The sequence below is a fragment of the Antechinus flavipes genome, chromosome 4 (genome assembly GCF_016432865.1).
Source record: "Antechinus flavipes isolate AdamAnt ecotype Samford, QLD, Australia chromosome 4, AdamAnt_v2, whole genome shotgun sequence".
In the NCBI taxonomy this organism is placed as follows: Eukaryota; Metazoa; Chordata; class Mammalia; order Dasyuromorphia; family Dasyuridae; genus Antechinus; species Antechinus flavipes.
The window spans coordinates 55,924,955-55,946,357 of NC_067401.1; the positions used below are offsets into that span (position 1 = coordinate 55,924,955).

At 34.2% G+C, this 21,403-nt stretch overlaps 1 protein-coding gene across 1 annotated transcript in view; it reads right to left on the bottom strand.

Annotated features, from left to right (window-relative positions):
* The window catches only part of EEIG2 (EEIG family member 2), an 81,679-nt gene that overhangs the window by 18,650 nt on the left and 41,626 nt on the right, over positions 1–21,403 (bottom strand). The window contains exons 5-6 of the mRNA XM_051993185.1: positions 17,012–17,058; positions 3,868–3,971 (exon numbers count right to left, since the gene is read on the bottom strand). Of these exons, the coding sequence (XP_051849145.1) occupies positions 3,868–3,971; positions 17,012–17,058 (151 nt within the window). The remainder of the gene's footprint in view (positions 1–3,867; positions 3,972–17,011; positions 17,059–21,403) is intronic.

A 21,403-nucleotide genomic window follows, 5' to 3' on the forward strand; every position in this document is an offset into this window, starting at 1 on the left:
TTATCCTAATTAGTCTCTAACTTCTGGTGCAGATTCTGGCTATTATTAAGACTTTGTATAAGTGAATGAAGTCATGATGAAAGAGCAGTACTTGATGATAGCAGGCTGGGAGAAACTGCAGGGGCATATTGTAGGATAAAGAAAAACTACAGAATTTAATCATGCTACTGTGGAATGTCAATGGAGGCAAAAGGGTAGTAGCTTTTGCATATGAAAAGCCACACCAAGACATTTAGCAAATATAAACATTTCCATATACAAAGAACAAAAAAGAGTATTGCACATGAAACCATGAATACACATCAGTTTGTTTTTAAAAAGTAGATATTAAATTTTTTTCTAGTAAATTTATTTTTAATACACATTGCTTTATGAATTATGTTGGGAAAGAAAAATCAGACCAAAAGGGAAAAACCATAGGAGAGATTAAAAAACAAACAAACAGAAAAAAGAAGTGCACATAGCAAGTATTAATTTTCATTCAGTATCCTTAGTTCTTTTTCTGGATGCAGATGGCATTTTCTGTCCAAAGTCTATTGAGATTGCTTTGATCTCAAAGCAGAGATCACTGAACCTCTGAAAAGAACCAAGTCTTTCATAGTTGATCATTGCACATTTTTGCTGTTATTGTATACATGTTATTCCTGGTTCTGCTTGTTTTGCTCAGCATCAGTTCATGTAAATCTTTCCAAGCCTTTCTAAAATTAGCTTATTCATCATTTTTTATACAACAATAATATTCTATTATCTTCATATATCACAACTTATTTTCCAGTTTTTTACTACCACAAAAAGAGCTGCTACAAACATTTTTGCACATGTAACTCCTTTTCCCTCCTTTATTGATTTCTTTGGGATACAAAACCCATTAATAGCTCACAAAGTGAGCACTAATGAATTGGGGAATAGCTGAACAAATTGTGATCTATTAATACAATAGAATATTATTACACCAAAATAAATGATACACTTTCTTTTGAGTGTATGCAGTAGCTCTAATAATGTTATCATGCTACTGTGATTCTCCCTTAGTTAATTGTTTTACTTCTAACTTATATCAATTTACCTATGTATCTGGTTATGTTTGCTAAAATGCTTTAGTGTCCCATTTATCTAACATTTGTCATTATCTTTTCCTGTCAGCAGATATTAAATTTAACATGATGGTATCCACATTGCCTTATTTTCTGAGTTTCCTTCTGCTCCCTTTTATGTATCTAAAATGTTTTTTAATTGAAGCTCTTTTCTTCAGAAATCATTATTATTCTTTCCCATTCTTCTCCCCTGATCCCGCCAAAAACAAACAAACAAAAAACAAAACAAAACAAAGAAGTCTTTACTTATAACAAATAAGTATGGTCAAGAAAAATAAATTAAGACATTATCTGAATCTGAAAATTTAAGTCTCATTGGGCACTAATTGACAGTTTTTCTGTCAAGAAATAGGAGACATAACTCATAATGAGTCTTCTAGAATTACAATTCTTAAGTCTTTAGTTGTTTATTATTATCTTAAGTCTAAGTTGTTTTCCTGGTTCGGATCATTTCACCCTATATTAGTTCACTTAAAGCTTCACAGATTTCTCTGAATTTATCTCTTTGATCATTTCTTTTGGTATAATACCCTATAACATTTATGTCATAATTTTTTTTTTTTTTGCTTTAACAAAGTATAGTTATAAAATTTTTCTGCATATATAGGCCTCAGTGTTGGGGAAATGGTAAGAAATTAATAAATGCTTGATTTTTTGGGGGGAAGGGGGCTGAGGCAATTGAGGTAAGTGACTTGCCCAGGGTCACATTGCTAGGAAGTGTTAAGTGTCTGAGGCCAGATTTGAGCTCAGATCCTCCTGACTTCAGGGCTGGTGCTCTATCTACTGTTCCACCTAGCTGCCCCCTTGATTTTTTTTTTTTTTTAAAGAAAATCCATCTTCTCTCTTTCTCACTTCATTTTCCCTTCCACTTTGTTTGCCCTTGAAAAAGGAAAAACAAAACCCGTTACAGTCAGATGGTGCAGTGGATAGAGCATCAGCCTCAGATACTTAACACTTAAATAGCTGTGTGAAACTGGACAAGTCACTTAACCCCAAGTGCCTCACCAAAAGGAGAGGGGTGGAGAAGAGAGAGGAGAAAGAGAAGAGGAGGAGGGGAAGGAGAGAGAAAGAGACGGAGAGAGAGAACGAGAACACAAACAAGAAGGGAAAAAACAAACCAACTCTCATCAAATTCCTATACTGGCCATATTGACCCAAGTCCAAGCTTCTGGATCAGCATCTTCAGATGCAAGTCTCTTCCTCCATCTATCTTGGAAGTGACCCACAACTGGATAGCGAGCAACAGAACTGCTGGTAGCCACCTATTCCTGGACCCTGCGCAAGATTAGGTATTTCAGTGTTAAATTTGGGATCTCTCCTTGCCCTAGTGTATAGTCTCTCTTGACATTTCTTCAACCTCAAATAAATGCCTCACTTTTTTACTAATCACTTAGTTGGTCTGAGTTTTTTTTTTTTTAAGATTGATAACCTCTTTGAGTGTATGCCTAACTGTTACCTAACTAGACCCTGTGCCCATTGTCCACGACCTCTTTCTCCCTATGCAGACCTGGCCTAGAAAAATGATTCATTGTGCTTTTTTATCCTTGCATTTCCCAATCAGGGCTCAGTCTGGTACATTTTCTAGATCTGTTTGGAGGAATTATGAGAGAACTGTAATATTCCACCATCTTGGTTTTGTCTAATAAATGCTTGTTAACTGAACCCTGTTCTGTCAAGCAGTTTTTAACTGCTCCAAAGAAGACCTCCTCTCCCCCATTTCAGTAGTTTTTAATTACTCCTGTTCTCAAAGATAATTGCAAGGACATTTCTGCAACCTTGTTTTTATAACCTCACAACACCTTCAACACTCCCTTCCAGCGGCTTGACTGTTCTGTGTCCAGGCTATATACTCATAGTTGTTTCCCACAACTATGCTCTGTAAGAATTCCCTTTTCCCTTCTTCCCTGGGTATTTTTGTCTAAATAAGGCTTCTTGTTGTCCCTAATGACATTTCCTCAACCATGAATAAATATCTCACTTTATTTACTAATCACCTAGTTGGTGTGAGTTTTTTTTAGGTTGGCAATCTCTTGAGTGTGTGCAGTAGCTCTAATAATGTTATCATGCTACTGTGATTCTCCCTTAGTTAATTGTTTTACTTCTAACATATCAATTTACCTATGTATCTGGTTATGTTTGTTTTCTTTCTCAGTCAAGTAGATTCCCTCTTCTTCTCCTTACTTGAAATTTTTTTTGGTGCTCTTTTCTAAAAAATGATTTCTTTCACTCTTTTCATTATTTGTCTTCTCTGCTTATTCTAAACCTTCACTCTTGTGTACCTAGTTTTTTCAGTGACAAGTTTTTTTTATATTTTAATCAGTGCTGAAGAGTTTATATAGCACAGGAAATTTGGGAGAAAATGTAATTTTGGCTTATAGAGCTTTGTGTAGTAAGAATTCTATTGTACTTTATTAACCTATTTAAAACTGTTTTAAGTAACATTGTTTTTTCAAAAGTCTTATAGGAAGAAATCAGGCATACTTTTGATTCTTGATAGCACTATTAGGTCTATGCCTATAAGAATGCCAAAAATATAGAGAGGAGTCTCATATATGCAAAACTATTTTGTGGCAACACTTATTGTAATATCAAGGAACTGTAAACAAAGTGAGCACTAATGAATTGGGGAATAGCCGAACAAACTGTGATCTATTAATTCAATAGAATATTATTACACCAAAATAAATGATAAATCTAAATAATTCAGAAAAGCAACAGTGTAAAATGGTGTAATAATAATAATAAAATTATAGGAAGAATCTTAAAGCCATACCTGACAAGCCAAGGTGGATTTTGAGAGTCTCTCCACCCTTCCGATCCTCATGTAGAGATTCAGATTCACCGGCAATTGGTATATACATTGATGTAGATGGAGGCCTGTAAGTAAATATTTGTAGGCTTAGTATTTATGTGTGAACGTGGAATATTATTTTAAGTTATATGCCTTTTCTAAATTTTTTTTTCTTTTTTAGTAACTTTTTATTGATAGAACCCATGCCAGGGTAATCTCTCCTTTCTAAAACTTTTTTTTTTAATTTTCCAAGACAATCACTAACTAGCTTCTCTTAATTTAAATATGATCATATTCAAATATAAAATGGGTAAATTTTACCTTTGAGAGTAACTATGCAGATCAAACTAGTTATTGATATAAAGAACTCCCCAAGATAGGTGTGTGAATATAAAAATGTTACTTTACATATGGATATAACCATATTTTTATATAAACATTTTCTATATATTCATGTACACCCACACATTCAAACAATGTCTCCCATTATTAGAAAATCAGCATGATATAACAGAAAGTGTTGATGTGGAGTCAGGAAACTTGAGTTTGAATCTCAGCTTTGAGATTTAGTAGCTAGTTGATCATGGGCCAATTATTTAATCTCTATCCCACAATTTTTTATGAAAAGTATATTTTTCCCTTCTAGGGTGGTTGTGAGCAGAAAACAAACCTTAAAATACTATGTAATTGTATGCTATTATTATTATTTGTTGCCTCTCAACATTTTTCTGTTTTCCTTATTGGCTCATCTTTCTTCTATCATTCCCCATTTTTCTTTCTACATATTCTTTCAAGTATTAATGTCTTTGGGGATGAATTTCAAGTTAATATCTCTAGTTCTGATCTCTCTCCTGACTTATAAATTTCCAACTGTAATATGAAATACTTCTATTATGATATTCTTCTGACCTAAAATTTACCTAAAACACACTATCATTTAGCAAAAAAAGTTAAATTTCTTAGGTTTCTAAATTTCTGGATCCATCTTATTTTGCCAATGTAATCTCCCACTAATTCCTACACACAATCTCCATTCCAGCTATGCTGGTTTAATTACTGTCTTTCAATGATATCTGTTTTTCTGCCTCTATGCATGGGGATTCCCCCTCAATAGGCTCATTCTCTCCTTTCTATTTAAATCTTGTCCATTTTTAAGCCCCAGTTTCTCTTGTCCCCATGTTCTTATCTCTCCAATTGTACTCTGATCTCCTTGCAGGCAAAGAATGTGTCTTAAATGTCTTGTTAAAAATTTTTATGATTGGAACATAGCAAATGGCTGTTAATTACTTGGCAAAATGACAATCACTTCTAAACTGACCTAGACTAATACTATGTTTAGAGATAAAGTACATAGATAAATATCACTATTTGTCAAACAGTGGGCTTGTGGGGTTGAAAGGAGATATGAAAGACAAATACTCTGCCTCATTGCTCAAAGATAAGAAAACTATTCTGGTGTTCCTGATATGGAATTCCTAAAGGCAAAAGAAATCTATGAACCAATCAAGAATTTCTGGAACCAATAGCCACTTGCTCAATCCAGAAAGACCCCTGAAGTTTAAGGGGGTAGAATGCCCCAAACGGAATCTAACTAAAACAGGATCTAGAGCATCAAGGAGGTGGTCTGTTTCTTTTGTAGTCTGTTGGACCCCAGTTAATGGTCTGCAGAGAGGAAAACATATGTGTTTCATAGCAAGAGGCTCAATGTAAGAAGCAAACCTTCATTCTCCCTTCATTCTAACAACCCAGAACAATGGTGTTCCTATTCTTCAACCTGGGAATAACAAGAGTCCATTTATCCCAAGTCAAGGCTTTGGTGGACATGTGCGTCTCCACCAGTTTTTAATACATAGAACTAGCCTGGACCACAGCCCTGTTGAACTGTAGAAAAGCAGAGATCATCCATATAGTTAGCCTTTACAACTGGGATAATTTAATAAATTCAATCCTCACAATCTCAAGTTGGGTGAACATGAAGAATACCAAATCTTAGCACAAAAATCTCCTACAAATTTTTTCAGTTGTTCTGGGGGATCAGGTACCTACCTAGCTTGGCACAATCCATCAATTTTTACACTGTAAAGATAAATTTTTATCCTATCAAATAACTGACTGGAAGAATTACAGGAAAAGGTTAAGGGGCTACTTCTTTAGAACTAGAGACCAGTCACAATGTCACATTAGTAGCAGAAGTTGCAAAGTGTTTATGGTGTCACAGAGGGGAATGGTTGTCTCTAAGATTGTAGGGACTCTAGGACTAACTGGTTACCAGTACCCTTGTCCAAGGAAAAAACATTTGAAAACTGTATCTATATCCATGTTTATGTATCTATCATTTGAGGAGAAAAGAAAAATAGCTAAAGATGTAAGAGTGTGATAATAACAGCAATGCCATTATTATAGGAGATCATTACCCTTTGCCCTTTATCTCTAAATTATCATTTTCCCTCAGATTGAAGTAGCAGATTCAATTTAAGGATAGTCTTTTCAAACTAGTGTAACCTAAATGTAGATCAGACACTTTCCCTGTACTTTATTTTTCTTCTTTTTAAAAAAAAAAATGTTTTCTTTCACAACATAACTTACATGTGTTTTATATGTTTACATGTGTATAATGTATCAATTTGTACATGAAGGAGGAGGGAAAAGAGGAAGAGAATTTGGAACTCAGAATTTGAAAATAAGAATGTTAAAATAATTTTTACATGTAATTGGTAAAATAAAATATTTAAAGATTAAATAAAAGTGACTTTATTTTTTTTTTCCTTAAAAGGGGATAATCTTTTTAGAGTGCTGATCTTTTCCTGCTCCTCCTGTTCGGCAAAAGAATGCACAAGAGCTCTTCTGCTCTAACTTGGTGACTGTACGTACAGGAGGCCTTGCTGGGTTTGTGTCAAGAAATGTTTAGTAAATAATTTCTATTCTCCTTTAGGAGTATTTTATTTTTTCTTATATCTGGTAAGATTTGTCATTTTACAAAAGTTTTGGTGAGCTTGTATATTTGTTACTGAGCTACAAACAATTCGATTGTCCATGTCCTCCAGTCCTTCATTAGATACTTCTCTCTCATTTTCAAGAACATTTGTGTGTTAGGTTAGTGGGATTTAGCCTACTAATATTCTTTTTGCCCACTGTTGAAAAATTCTAATGGAACAGAACAAAGATCCATGACATAACTGGGGTTTCTGAGTACCATTAACAGATAAAGTGGTAGAATACATAGGCATATCTTCTCAAAAGTGTTTATGTTTGAATCTCTGGTATTCTTGGTAAGGAAAAATGAGTAGTCTCAACAAGGGTCAACTTGGAATGAGAGTTATAGAAAGATATGCCATTAGGAATGTCTAAGAACACTGAGGTTTTCTGGCATGACATGAATTCAAATCTTTTAAAACTTGCTGAATGAGAGATAATAGTTTACCTTGATTATATTTTGACTTCATAGGACTCTGGCCAGCACCTTTATAAAAGTTAGCCTAGGCAGCTTCCAGTACCTGCACCAGGATTACCTAATCAGATAAGTACTCTTTTGAACAAGAGGAAATGGGATTCCTGGAACTTACAAAGTAAGGGTTCGGGAAGTAAAAATGCACACTTGAATGGTCTAATGATGGCAGGAAAAAGTATTCTGAGAGCTCCCTGTAGTTACAAGGGCAATTTCTTCCATCTCTGACCATATCCTTAATGAACTTGCTCAAGTAACCCAAGCACACTCTAAGTTATTCTGACTCTGTACATATGGAAACAGATGGAAAGAATGACACAATCATGGATAAAGTATTATGGCCACTTACAATGCCATTTAAGGCCTAGTATAGTAGCATCCAAGGATCAAAGCTTTTGAGTGGGAAGGTATCTAATAATTATTTTAGACCAACTCTTTCACCTTATAGATGAGGGAACTGAAATCTATCGAGATCAAAAGACCAAAGTTATTGATCTGATCTGGCCATAAGAGACACATTCATACAGGGTAAGAAGATTCATACATCTAGGAAGAGTTAGCTACCAATCAAACTGGAAGGACTTTCCCTATCGCAGCAAGAAAAGGGGTGGTTTCAGGTACTCTCTCTCTGATCCAGATTATACATTCCTGCATCAGGAGGCTCAAAGGACAATGCTGGGAGTAGGCCAGGTCAGCCTACTGGGAGGAATAGTTCAAGATATTCTCTGCATAAGAATTCTAGTGACTCCACCTTAGATCAATAGAATACACCCATGAAGGTCTGGCAGCAGTGTATGGGAAGACAAAGCATGCTTTGCTGGATTAGAGGCATAGGGCCAGAATTCAAAGTCCAACTCTGAGACCTGACATCTATATGACAAATCATTTTGCTCGGTGGGTCTCAACTTTTTCTTTTGTAAAAGTAGATTGGATTAGATGATCTTTAAAGTATTTTCCAGCTTTAATGTTAGGATTTTATGATCTTACATATATCCTATGCAGGAATGAAGAATGCTGTAAAGGAAATATCCTAAGGCAGGATGGTCTAGTGGTCTACCAGAAAGAGTGCAGGATTTGGAGACAGATGAGCCTTGAGTTCAACTCTTAGCTGTGATCATCCCAAAAGGCAGACAGAAATGGTTTCTACCATTGAAAGAACTAGAAACTAGGTTCAAGCAGTCATGGAAATTTGTGTCAGAACTGGGGAAGGGAGGAGTGGGGATTGATTTGAATGAAGTCCTGTATTTAGAGATAGAGGTAATGGAGAGGGGAAGAGAATGTAATAAGCTCTGACTCATACTTGGAAAACCTCTGGAATTGTTCAGTTATCCATATAAATGACATGCCAATAAATCTTATGACTCAAAAAGTAAACCCATGAGTTTCCAAAACACAGTTCAACTGCCTGACTGCTCTAGAGGTCATGTACTTCCAAAGATGATTCAAACGAATTATTTTCCATTGCAGAAGTCTGCATACTTGATCAACCACTGCAGGCAGATATAATGATTCATGGTATCCTTGAGAGAGACATATAGTTTTCCTAGTCATCAAGAACAGAAAAAAAGTTTTTGTTTTCTAATGTATGGAAAATCAGATTGTATTACCTTTCAGACCTTCACAGTGATAAATAAAAGGACAATCATTAAACTGTTGTACTCATTATTTAATAAAAATACTGCTATACTTATTTTCTCAACATAGAAAAAATTTTTTTCAACAAGATAGTATGATTTTATGGACAATGTCAGAGCTGAGAAGTAGAAATCTGGGATTTAATCCCATTTTTAAACCTGACTGATTATAAGTCCTTTAAGAAAATTTTCAGGCTCTTGTACTCTACAGAACTCATCACTAATAACATTACTCAAATAAAAAAGAATGATAGCCCATAAAGAAACTAAATAGGAAAAATACAGCAAAAATAATGAGGAAAGATTCTACTAATTTAAAACAAAATTGTATACAGTCTTTGGTCCCTAATTTGTACAAATGAATCACTACTTCATATGTATCCTGTGACATCTTTCCTAAGTTGCTTATTTTTAATTATATTCCTTCTTTTGTTCTTAACTTTTTAGCACTTGTAAACATAAGCAAAAAGAAAATCCACTTCATTACTTTTGGTAATGAAATAATAAGGGGCACTTGACAACATGGAATTGTAAGAATAAATCACAATCTACTATTCAAATCCTAACACATACTATTTTTTTAAGTGGTAATGTGAATAAAGAGTGATGGCAATTTATGCTTAGTAGAATAATAAAATTATCAGGTATAATTTTAGCCACTCATTTATAGAATGATTCTGCAGTAAAATAAAAGAGAATTTATAATGAAAAAAAAATCTCATCTTAAAAATCTCTGTTCTTAATACTGAGTAACTATAATATACAAGCTTAGTAGTTGACCAGAGTAAAGAATGTCATTATAAAGACATATAACTGGGGAAAAAAAAAAAAGCCTGGTTGGACATGCAATGAAAAGTAACTGAAGGACATCCATGTCCATTGGTATCCATACAATGTCAAGAAACAAAGGAAAAATTTTTTTAACACATCAGGTCAACCAACACGAAAGATTTAAAGGAGGAAGTTGCTCAGGACAGAATGAGATCTGCACTGCAATAAAGTAGTACTCCTCATGGAGAGGATCACAGGACCATCCAAGTACAGCACACAAATTCTTGTCACACTTCAAAATCTCTAAAGTCCACAGCAAATTTACATAGAGAATAAGATGAGAAACTGCTATATGACTGGTGAATTTTACACTAATAACTGACTATACACCCTAAATAGGATATAAAACTATGGCCATTCTCACAGATTATATGGGAAGTAGCAAATTATTTCTAGAGTTAATGTCATGCTTCCCCTCTCCAAGCACCAAATAACATTTTAACTTTTGGGAAATTAGCTTGACAATAGCAGGCTTTTATTTCGGTGTGCAGGAGGACAATCTGAGTAGGATGATAATCCAATGTCCAGAAATTCAAATGGAGAAAATGAAAAGAAAATCTCACAATTGAGACATCAATTTTTCTCTAATCCACAGACACCTTAAACCCTTATCGCAAGGTCCCATGTTTTTTGCTGTATACCTTAAAATGAGTTTAATTCCACAGTGATCCAGTGGGTGGGGTGTTGGCCTTGGAGTCAGGAAGTTTAAATCTTGCTTCAGAGACTTAGTAGCTGGGCAAATCATTTAATTCTCTCAGCCTCAGTTTCCTCATATGTAAAATGAGAATAATAACATCTACAACATCATCATCACCACCACCACCACCATAGCTAATATTTCTATAGCATTTACTCTGTATCAGACATTGTCCTAAGGGCTTTACAATGACTATCTCCTTTGATGCCTCATAACAACCCTAGGAGTAGGTACTCTTATCATTCCCATTTTATAGATGAATAAATGGAAGCGGACAGAGGATAAATGCCTTGCCATGATCATAATAAGCACCTGGGGCCAGATTTGGACCTGGGTTTTCCTGATTCCAAGTATGGCACTCTACTGTGCTAATCTAGCTGTCCCTCACAGGAAGGTTTTTGGGATCAAATGAAAGTTACCCACAAAGTGCTTTGCAAACCTTAACATATCATAGTCCCCATCCCAGCCAACCTTGAACTTTAATAGCATTTTCCATTTCTCTTAAGCATTCTTAAAGTATTATTTTATATTATGCACATTCATATGTAGTAAATCCCCTTTTAAATTCTAAACTTGGGGCAGCTATATATCACAGTGGACAGAGCACTGGTCTGAAGTCAGAAGGATCCGAGTTCAAATCCCAACCCCAGATACTTAACATTTCCTAGCTGTGTGAACTTAGGCAAGTCACTTAACCTCGACTGTCTCCTCAAAAATAAACAAATGAACTCTAGGCCTTGCTCAGTAAATTCTGAATCCCTCCCAGGGATGAAAGTACTTAGTATGAAGTTATCTGTGTGTATGTATGTGTTTAACCCCCAAAGAGCCAAAAAGCAATAGGTAAACTGAACAGCTTTGACTGAACTCCTCTTGCCTTGAAAAATATTTGCAATGAATTAAAAAAAATCCATATGCTCATCTTTTACTGATTTGAAGAGGCACTAAATGAATTTAATGCTTAACTAAATCAAAAATCCATAAGGCCAGGAAATCCTATACCTGCATGGGATATTAATCTCTAAGAACAAATTAATGTTTAAATTTAAATAATTGAATAACACTCAATATGTTTTTATTACTAACTGGAAAAAAATAAAGCACAATAATTATTGAATCCACTTGTGCTTAACTTTGGCCTGATATAGCCGAATATATAAAATGTCACATGGCTTTTAAGAACTTCTAGAAAATCATGCCACAGATTTCACAAAACCATTTGGAAATAATTCTTCAGACAGCTGTTGTTATCAAATGGAAATCCTGCATCATCATCTCCCTAAAGTGGCTAAGAAAATCTGAGACTTCGTGAATTTGGCCTACAGTGAACTGTTAATATTTTTAATAAAGAAAACATCATTTTAAATGAAACACATTGTGCTTAAATCTTCAGAAAATTTTAATACAATACAAAAATTTAATTCAATACAGTACCAATTTAGACTGTAATCTCTAACAGGTAGAATTAATGAAAAAACTCCAAGGATCAACTAGGAATGGACCTCTTCACACTCAGTGACAGTAGGTAGGCTGGTCCTCAGATGACTAAATCCCAGTCTTTATTCAAAATCTAACCATCTTGTAAATTCCTGAAAGAGTTTGCCTTACATCCTCCTAAACTTTAGGGACCCAAGGTCAGGTCCACACCACAATAAAGTATTACAGTAAAACTTAAATGGAGACTTCAGAAATTAAGACAAGAATTTTAGAGAAAAAACTTTCTTTAATTCACTACATTCTTAAGATATCAAAATATTAAACCATCTTACTAAAATAAAGTCAAGAATGTAGTGATGCCATTAAGCACTCAACTTGCAGAACTTCTGAGCGGTTTTTTTTAAAAACAACATGACTTTTAGCATAAAGAACTGTAAAAATCCTATAATAATAAAGACATTTACAAGCTTGGGTGAGTCAGCCTTTCCTTGCTTAATTTTAGGCAAAGTTAATCTCAACTATAGCATTTGTTTTATCAAAAATGATATCTTACATCAGAAATCCCTAGTTTCAATGAAATGCTACTTCCAAATGGTTTTGAAAAAGATATTCAAAAGATTAAAAGATTAGAACATCAAGAAGATATGCTCTTATAAGAATGATACAAATGAGAGGGCAGAAACAAGATGGAAAACATGTGGGTAAGGATCAAAAGAGAAACAGATATAAGATTATGATAAAAAAACATGAAGACCATAAAGAAATGAACAATGAGCTCCAGAAGTGGGTCATGAAGCTGAAAAAAAAAAAAAAAAAAAACGTAATTTAGAGGCAGTGTGCCATTGTAGACAGAGTGATGAATATAGAGTGAGGAGGGTTTGATCCTTGCCAGTCATGCAGTCTTTCTGAGCCTTTTTCAACTTTCTCAACTTTGAGCCTGTCAACTCTGTGAAACTCTCAGTTAAATCTAATTCACGCATGAATCAAAACATCATCTGTAATGTCACTGTTCCGCTTTGAAAAGGAAGGACAAACAGCAATGAAGTGGGAACAATAATACCTATGGTATCTACATCAGGGCTGTTGTGTGAACCAAAAAAGAGGAGATAAAGAGTGTTTTGCAAACTCTAAAATGTCAATTACAGATCACACTTATATATAATCACTCATTATTAGTCTATATTAGCAATCCGGATTTTTCCAATCTTCTACAATGTACTTTCGTCTTCTCTCTACTTCCTTATCTTTTCCTCTTCCCTCCTTCAAAGTCTCCTTTTTCTTTCTCTCTGATAAAAGCAGAAGAGATGACTAATTCTTGACTTGCCTTGATAATAGTTTCATCATTTGAAAAGTGGTTATAATGAGGGAAAGTATCACTTTGGTCATGTGGATTCTGGACAATAAGAAGGAACTGGGGGCTGCAGAGGTATTTCATTGACAAGTTTGTTTTTAAAAAGGCACATACTGAAGATGAAAGCAATATATATGCAAGCAATATGTATATAAAAGTTGGGTGATTCCAAGGCAATAGACTTTGGAAAGAAAATGCTATCTGCATTCAGAAAAAGAATTATGGAGACTGAATACAAATCAACATTGTTCACTTCTTTTTTCTATCCCATGGTTTTCCCCTTTTGTTCTGATTTTTCTCTCCCAACATGATTCATAAAGCAATGTGCATTAAAAATAAATAAATAAAAGTTGGGTGATATGAAAATAAGAGCAATTCAAAAGCTTAAGAGCAGACAAAGGCTGTGACAGATGCTAAGAACAATGAAGAAGGGTTTTAAAAAAGTATGTAGGGAGCAAGGTGAAGATTAAAGGTGTAGGATAATTTCAATAGATGACATTTAGACAATGACTTGATACATTGTTTCATTTGATTTTCACAATAACACTATGAAATAGGTGTAGTTCATCCTTTGTTTTCGAAGAAGACCAATGACATCACAAGTGATAGCTTGACTTACATAGAAATTGGATTTATTCGAGGCAGAGGTGCACAAAGTCTCTCTTCCAAAGTTAAGGTTCAGTGGCAAGACAAAAGTCAAAGACTAGGGATGGCCCAGAATGCAGTGGATGACCTTGCCTTCTTCGGTATCAGACCAAACTCTAAGGGATCCATCGGCCCTACTGCAGTTGCCTTCATGGGCAGTGGAACAAATTGTTCTCACCCACTCATTCTGCTGGGGAAGATTTCATATGTTTGGGGTAGACATCCCCCTCCCTCCTTAACTCACCAATGGGCTTGAGGTCCATTGGTTACCCTCAAGGTGGTTTAGGAGCTTAGCTCTTCTGAGATGATTTACCCAGTGTGGTTGCTGCTCATGCTACAGCTTCTTGGAGCCACAGATATGAGCTGGGTGACAGGCAGACAGCAAAAGTGGATGAGCAGCCCTGAACAGGGTTCAGCAAAGCCTTCCACTAGAGCATTACAACTTAAATGATTTGTTCTGAGCCATACCCTGTGGTTGACAGGCATCACAGGAAAAATCTGAATACAAAATTTTCCTCATTACAAGCAGAGTGCTCAGAAATATCCAACTGCTCTTTTGTCTGCCAAGGAAAATAAATCTTTACACTGCAAAGTACTGGAAAAACTTGGTTAAGGTATTTTGACTTAAATCAAAATGATTTACCATATGAAGCAATGGAAATGCAGAAACAAAGAGGAAAAACAGGTCCACAAATTCTATTGAGGAAGAGAGAGGGAAGAATACAATTTACACAGATAAATGTGATACAAGGTAATCTGAAAAGGGAGAGAGGATTAACAACAATGGGGCTCATGTGGATGGTGTGATCCTTGAATAAAGAAAGGTGAAATAGGATCCTGGTGATCAGACAGAAGAGGATGACTGCAAAAGATATTAACAGGATGAAATTGAAAAGGCAAGGAACTGAAAGGAAAGAGAAGGCATAGGAGAGATATGAGACAATGATACTTATGATGTTGTGAACCCATATGAATGGAGATTAGGATTAAATTGGTTAACTATAAATTGAAACAAAATAAATGAGATAACAAGAAATAAATACTTAAAGTTCTGATGTACAAATTCTCACAAGAAGCAATTGAATATGAATTAGGCTCCTATTGTTCACAAAGCACTTGTGCTAGAAGTAGGGTGAATTTATCTAAATCAAGGTATTGCCCTTATGGAGCCTACGACTAAAGAAGAGGATATGCTACATTTTTAAAAAGTACTAATAGCTTTTTATTTTTTAAACTACATGCAAAACCTTGTGTTCCAGATTATTCTCCCTCCCTTCTTTCCTCCCCTATACAGCAAATAATCCAATATAGGTTAAACATATGCTGTATATTTTTTAAATGGCTGTGGTTGTATGTGTGGGGTAAGAAATAATGGAAGAGACCCCATTTAGAACATGTATAGCTGAAAAAATAAAGAGGTGGTTGGGTCATAGGTAAGAGAATAAGACATGGGTTTCATTGAGATCCAAAGGAAAGTTGCTAGTACTATGCATCCTCTATGGAAAATTTATGAATTTATTTATGAAAAGACATGAAAAAGAATTGTACTGAATGAATACAGTTATGATTTATACAGTGATGGAAGTATCCTACTGTATAACTTGGGGAGAATTACTTAAAATTACCCTTGCCTTAGTTTCTTTATCTGTAAAATGGGGGAGGGAAGCACCTGCACTATAGTAAATGTATACTATAAACATTACTAAGTCAATATTTCTTTTATTTTGGAATATAATCTTTGAAATTTAATAACTAAGTATATAGAGAAAAATATGTGTCAGTACTTATCATGAGCCATGGGAATTTGTTTTTTACACTCATATTTTGATAACTCTATTTCTATGTAATTGGTCTCCTTTGTTAATCTATGTATTTTATTTGTTTTTTTACAGTAATATTTTGATAATTCTATTTCTATGTAATTGGCTTCCTTCATTAACCTATGTATTTTATTTTATATATTTTAAAACATTATTTTAAGACAGAGTCCACTGACTTTATCAGACTGTTGAAAGATTCCAAAGTGCAAAAATTGTTAAGAATACCAAGCCTAAATCTATTTGAAATGGACCTCAAGGTTATCTAGTTTAACCAGCTACCTCACATTGGAATTCTTTCCACAAATAACAGCTTAGACTCTGCTTGAACACTTCCCCTGATGAGGAAAAAATGACTATTCAGTTCAAAACACACTTTTAAACTCAAATTTAAGTTAAATCAATATCACCATTCCTACAAAGGCAGTGGCAATTATTTGCTCTGTGACTTCAATCATTATGCACTGGTGTAGGCTCTTTCCTGGCCATCACTCCCTCATTTGTCTGCCCAGAACCAGGGGTTCTTGGCCTGTGGCCTATGAATTTATTTTAACATTCTGATAATACATTTCAATATAATTGAATTTTTTTGTAATCCTGTAAATCCTATGTATTTATTTTATATGTATTGTCTTCCCCTTTAGAATATAATCTCCTTGAGGGTAAGAGCAATTTTTGTATCCCCAGAACTTTGCACTTAAAAAAAAATGGATGAATTTCATTCATCCTTAAGTGTCTACTATCTCAGTTCACAAAGCCACCCATTTCACTTTCAGACAGCTCTTATTATCAGAATATTCTTTCATACATTGACAAGTATATGAATTTTTAAGAGATATGTTAGAGGTAGATCAAAGGAAAATATTTTGAAAAGACAAAAGAACTATCAGCTCAACCAGAAAATAATGTTACAATCTGTCAAGATATTGTGGCCTTTTCTTAAAGCAAAATGGTTGACCAAATGATTTCTGAACATCCCTTAATCCTTCCAACCTTGCAAGTATTTAGTGTCTTATTTGGACAAGTCACTTTCAATTCTATTCAATACATATTTAGTAAGTCCTTAAAAAAAAAAAGAACCATTAGCTCAATATATTAAGCTCAATATAAAACACTTTTTTTTTTTTTAAAGTAAGTTTCTAGGAAGATTCTGAATATTACTTAATATTCTGGGGGTTATACACATGAATAACAAATTAAGTATAAACTTTAGACACATCATTCATAATCAAGCAATACAAATCCCAATGCACTTATTGAGCATAAACTTACGTTTTAAAACATGGATCACCAGACATGAGCTGCATACTGATCAAGACCTAAGGATGACAAAAACAAATGTTTTAAAAAGCATCTAATTATAAAGAAGGCTTCATTAAATTATATTTACCACACTAAGCCAATTTGAATAATGGTACTTATTTAAAGAAAAAAATTACAAGCTATGCATCAGGTACATCCAAAAAAGTAGCAGTTGCAATCATTCTATTACACAAAGCAAACTAGAAAGTCTAACTTGGAGGGCAAGATCATGGGATCCAAGGCTTCTATTTATTTATGTATTTTAATTTCCCCTAGTTACAATTTTGGTTAAACATGTACATTCACTTTTTTACATATTTCTTTATGACATGTTAGGAGAGAAAAATCAGAACAAAAGAGAAAAACCATGTGAAAGAAAAAAAAAAAACCCAAAAGAAAAAGAAAAAAAAAGTGAGTATACTATGTGTTGATTTGCATTCAGTCTCCATAGTTCTCTGTTTGTATTTGGATGGTGTTTTCCATCCAAAGTTTACTGGCATTGCCTCTGATCCCTGAACCACGAAAAAGTAGCAAGTGTGTCACAGTTGATCATCGTACAATTTTGCTGTTTCTGTGTACGTTGTTTTCCTGGTTTTGTTTGTTTTGCTCAGCATTAATTCATGTAAATGTTTCCAGGTCTTTACAATTAGCCTGTTCATCATTTTTTATAGAACAATAATATTTCATTACTTTCACATACTTGTAACTTATTCAGCCATTTCCCTAAATGATGAGTATCAACTTATTTTCTGATTCTTTCTACCACAAAAAGAGCTACTACATTTTTGCACATGTGGGTCCTTTTCCCTCTTTTTAAATATCTTTGAGATACAGACCCAGTAGTGGCACTGTAGGATCAAAGGGTATGTGGAGTTTTATAGTCCTTTGATCATAGTTCCAAAGTGCAGTACAAAATGATTGGACATTTCACAACTTCACCAACAATGCCTTAAGTGTCCCAGTTTTCCTACATCTCCTCCAACATTTATCATTATGTTTTCCTGTCATCTTAGCCAATCTGAGAAGCGTGAGGTGGTACCTCAGAGTTGTTTTATTTTGCAATTCTCTAATCAAGAGTGATTTAGAGAATCTTTTCATAAGACTATAAATGGCCTTTTTTTTTTTTTTATCTGAAAACTTCTATTCATTTGGCCATTTATCTATTTAAGGAGTTTCAGCACAAATTTCTCCCTATTTCTCATCAGCTACACTGTTTTTAGACTTCTCTATCATTCCTCTTTTCTCCTTCCTCTCTCCTCCATTCTGCCTTTGCAGCCTCCTTTTATGTGTTGTTTTCCCCCATTAGAATTTAAGTCCTTTGAGGGCAAGGACGGTCTTTGTATTTATTTGTATTTGTATAATACTTAAAATTATTTATAGCCAAGAGATAAGCAGCACAACATTAATACTAAATTTATATTCCTTAGATAGCACAAAGCAAAAGTTAACTTAATTGCAAATGGACATTAAAAAATAATAACACAATAATAGGGAGGAGATTTTAATCTTTCTCTTTCAAGCAGATAAACAAAAGATAAGCAAATTAATGGAGAAATTAGACCTAAAAGACTTATGATGCCTTCTGAATGGGATCACTTAAAATGACATTTATAAAAATTGAACATTAAAACACAAAAAAAACTGCAAATTATTAATATAAAGTGGTGGAAATAACAAATACATTCTTTAGAGATCATAATGCAATAAAAACAGTAACTGATTTTGCATAAATATATATGTATATATACACATATATGTATAATAGCATAAATAAAGAATATAGATCTAAATGAAGATTTCATAATATTATTTGGCCATGTGCAGGCTTTTCCAAAGGTGTCCTCAAAGTCCATGCTTTTGCCCCATAGCATAAAAAGAAATACTACAACATGCTAGAGTGCTTCTGCTTCTTGCAAATTTTATAGGAAAATTTCTGATGTTGCCCCCAAATTGTGTTGTTTCCCATATGGATGCAGCAGTTGTTTATCACACTTATAATCATGAGAGTCCAGGCTTCCCATAAGTATTTTTTATGTAGCTAGAAACAAAATATGTGGGATTGGACACTACTGTACACTGGTCAATCAGTCACTGTCTCACGCACATTTTCTGAAATAAAGCCAACTTCACTTGTCCCATTTCATCCCTTTATCTACTGTCTTTTTCTTCTCCTTCTTTTCACTGTTGAACTTCTTGACAATACCCACTGCCTCACATTATTATAAGATGTGAGAGTAGAAAGAATTTAAAGTTCCAACTCCTTTATTTTAGCGTCTGCATTAGAACTCATTCTTTGGACTACCATTTCAGTGCTCTTTTCACTACAGCATGAGTACTCCAGCTGACCTTTGAAGGCCGAGCAGCTTTAGAGAGAGGAACATTCACAGAACCTGTTTTGAGCAGAGCTCCAGGATGGAGGGCTCAGTAATTGTCTCCATTAACTACAGTGTGGGCGGTACTGTGAATCCTTTAGGCAATTTGCCACTCATGTCTTCTTCACTCAAAATTTAAATCCTTTAGTCAAAATGCATTTCTCAATGTCTCCAATTGTTTCCTTATTGTCAAATGCAATTGTTTCTCTTAAATCTTTATTCTTCCTAATGTTTCTGTTTTTGATGTATTTGATGAACTGCTGACCACTAACTCAATTTTTTTCTAGAAATTCTTTCAGTTTCTATACTATTTTCTTTTTGTTCTCTCTTTTTTTGATCACTCCTTTCTCCTCTTCCTCCTATCCAAATATTACCTATCATTTAAAGTTCAACTAAAGTAGCACCTGTTTTAGTAATCCTTCCCTGGCCATTCCAGGCTACAGTAATTTTTCTGTCCTCTAGATTCAACCAGTACTTGTTGGAGTTGAAACTATTAAGCTCTACCTCTGATAGATACTGAAATAGAAATACCATCAGGATTGGTGGGGGGAGGAGAGAACAGGGCAAGGTTGGCTAAGATGTTACCTGGGATTCTGCAGCCAGCTATTTGCTTTCTATTTTAACTAATATAGTTAACTAATTAACTATTTTTAACTATTTGCTAAATAGGAGTTAAATTCAGTTGTTTTAAAGCTGCTAATGACCTATAAGTGCTGAGTCCTTTAAATTTTGATGTTCTAGGGCAAAATCGGAGTGGCCCTTCCCACTGATCAAACCATTTCATCATATACTACCAAGAATTATTATTCAACCATTTCATGTGTAATAGTTTGTCTTATCTCCCTAACTAGATTATGAGCACTTACAGGGAAGGAGAGCATCTTATTTTGCATGCCTTTTGTATTCCCTTCAGTGAATGGCAAGGAAATGGTGACTGGTGACATTTCCAGATCTCCAATTACTGCTCCCTCCTTCCCTATCACTACCACCACCATCATCATCATCATCATCATCATCATCATCATCATAGCTGGAAAGTATATAAAGTTTTAAGGTTTGCAAAGTGGGTTACATCCATTATTTCTTTTGATCAATTTCAGATGAGGAAATGGAAACTCAGGCTAAATGATTGGTCCATTGTCATTAATAGTTAGCAAAATGTCAGGGGCAAGGTCTGAAATGAGATGTCTCCCAACTCACAATGCAATATTCTTCTTACAGAACACTACCCTCTTATTTAAAATAATCTCTCAGAAATAATAGCCTTTATAGATGCTCATATAACTTAATTTTGAACCCATTTAATGGCCTTGGCTAATGTGTTAAAACCATTAAGAGCAACTTGAAAATTTTAAAATGGTTTATAATTTTAAAGCTTCTATGAACCAATATTCATTGAAAGCATCAAAAGGTCATTTGGGGGTCATCTATTTCAACATGTACTTTTATAAATATGCTGTCTTTGCTTTTGTTTTTTAAGGGAAGAGTTTAAGTTACAATTTTATAAATAAAAACAAAAATGTTGACAGTTATAGATAATAAAAGAGTAATTTAAAAAAAAATTATTGTATTTGACATTATAAAATTTGAATTCAAGATCTGCCTCATTCAAGCAGCTTTTGCCTTTTTTTGTGTACTTTGTGGATACAGGCTTTTTGTTTCATTTGTTTGTTTTAAGCTTTAATTTTTTTTTTAAGCATAGGTGTTTTATCAGTCAGTCCATGAGCATTTATTAAGTACCTATTCTCTTGAAAGCATCTGTGCTTAAATGCTCAGGATACAATGGAAAGCATTGAAGAAAAAAAAAAACTTAATCCTGCCATATAAAAATGAGTTAAAAACTGAGTCTACAAAAGAGAAGACTTATGAGGGACATGTTAGTTATTTTTTAAGTTTTTGAATATTTGTCAGGTAATAGTAAACCTATTTTATAAGTTCCGAGTTCTACTTTTTGGAGCTAAAAAGAAGTTACAATGGGTCATATTTTGCC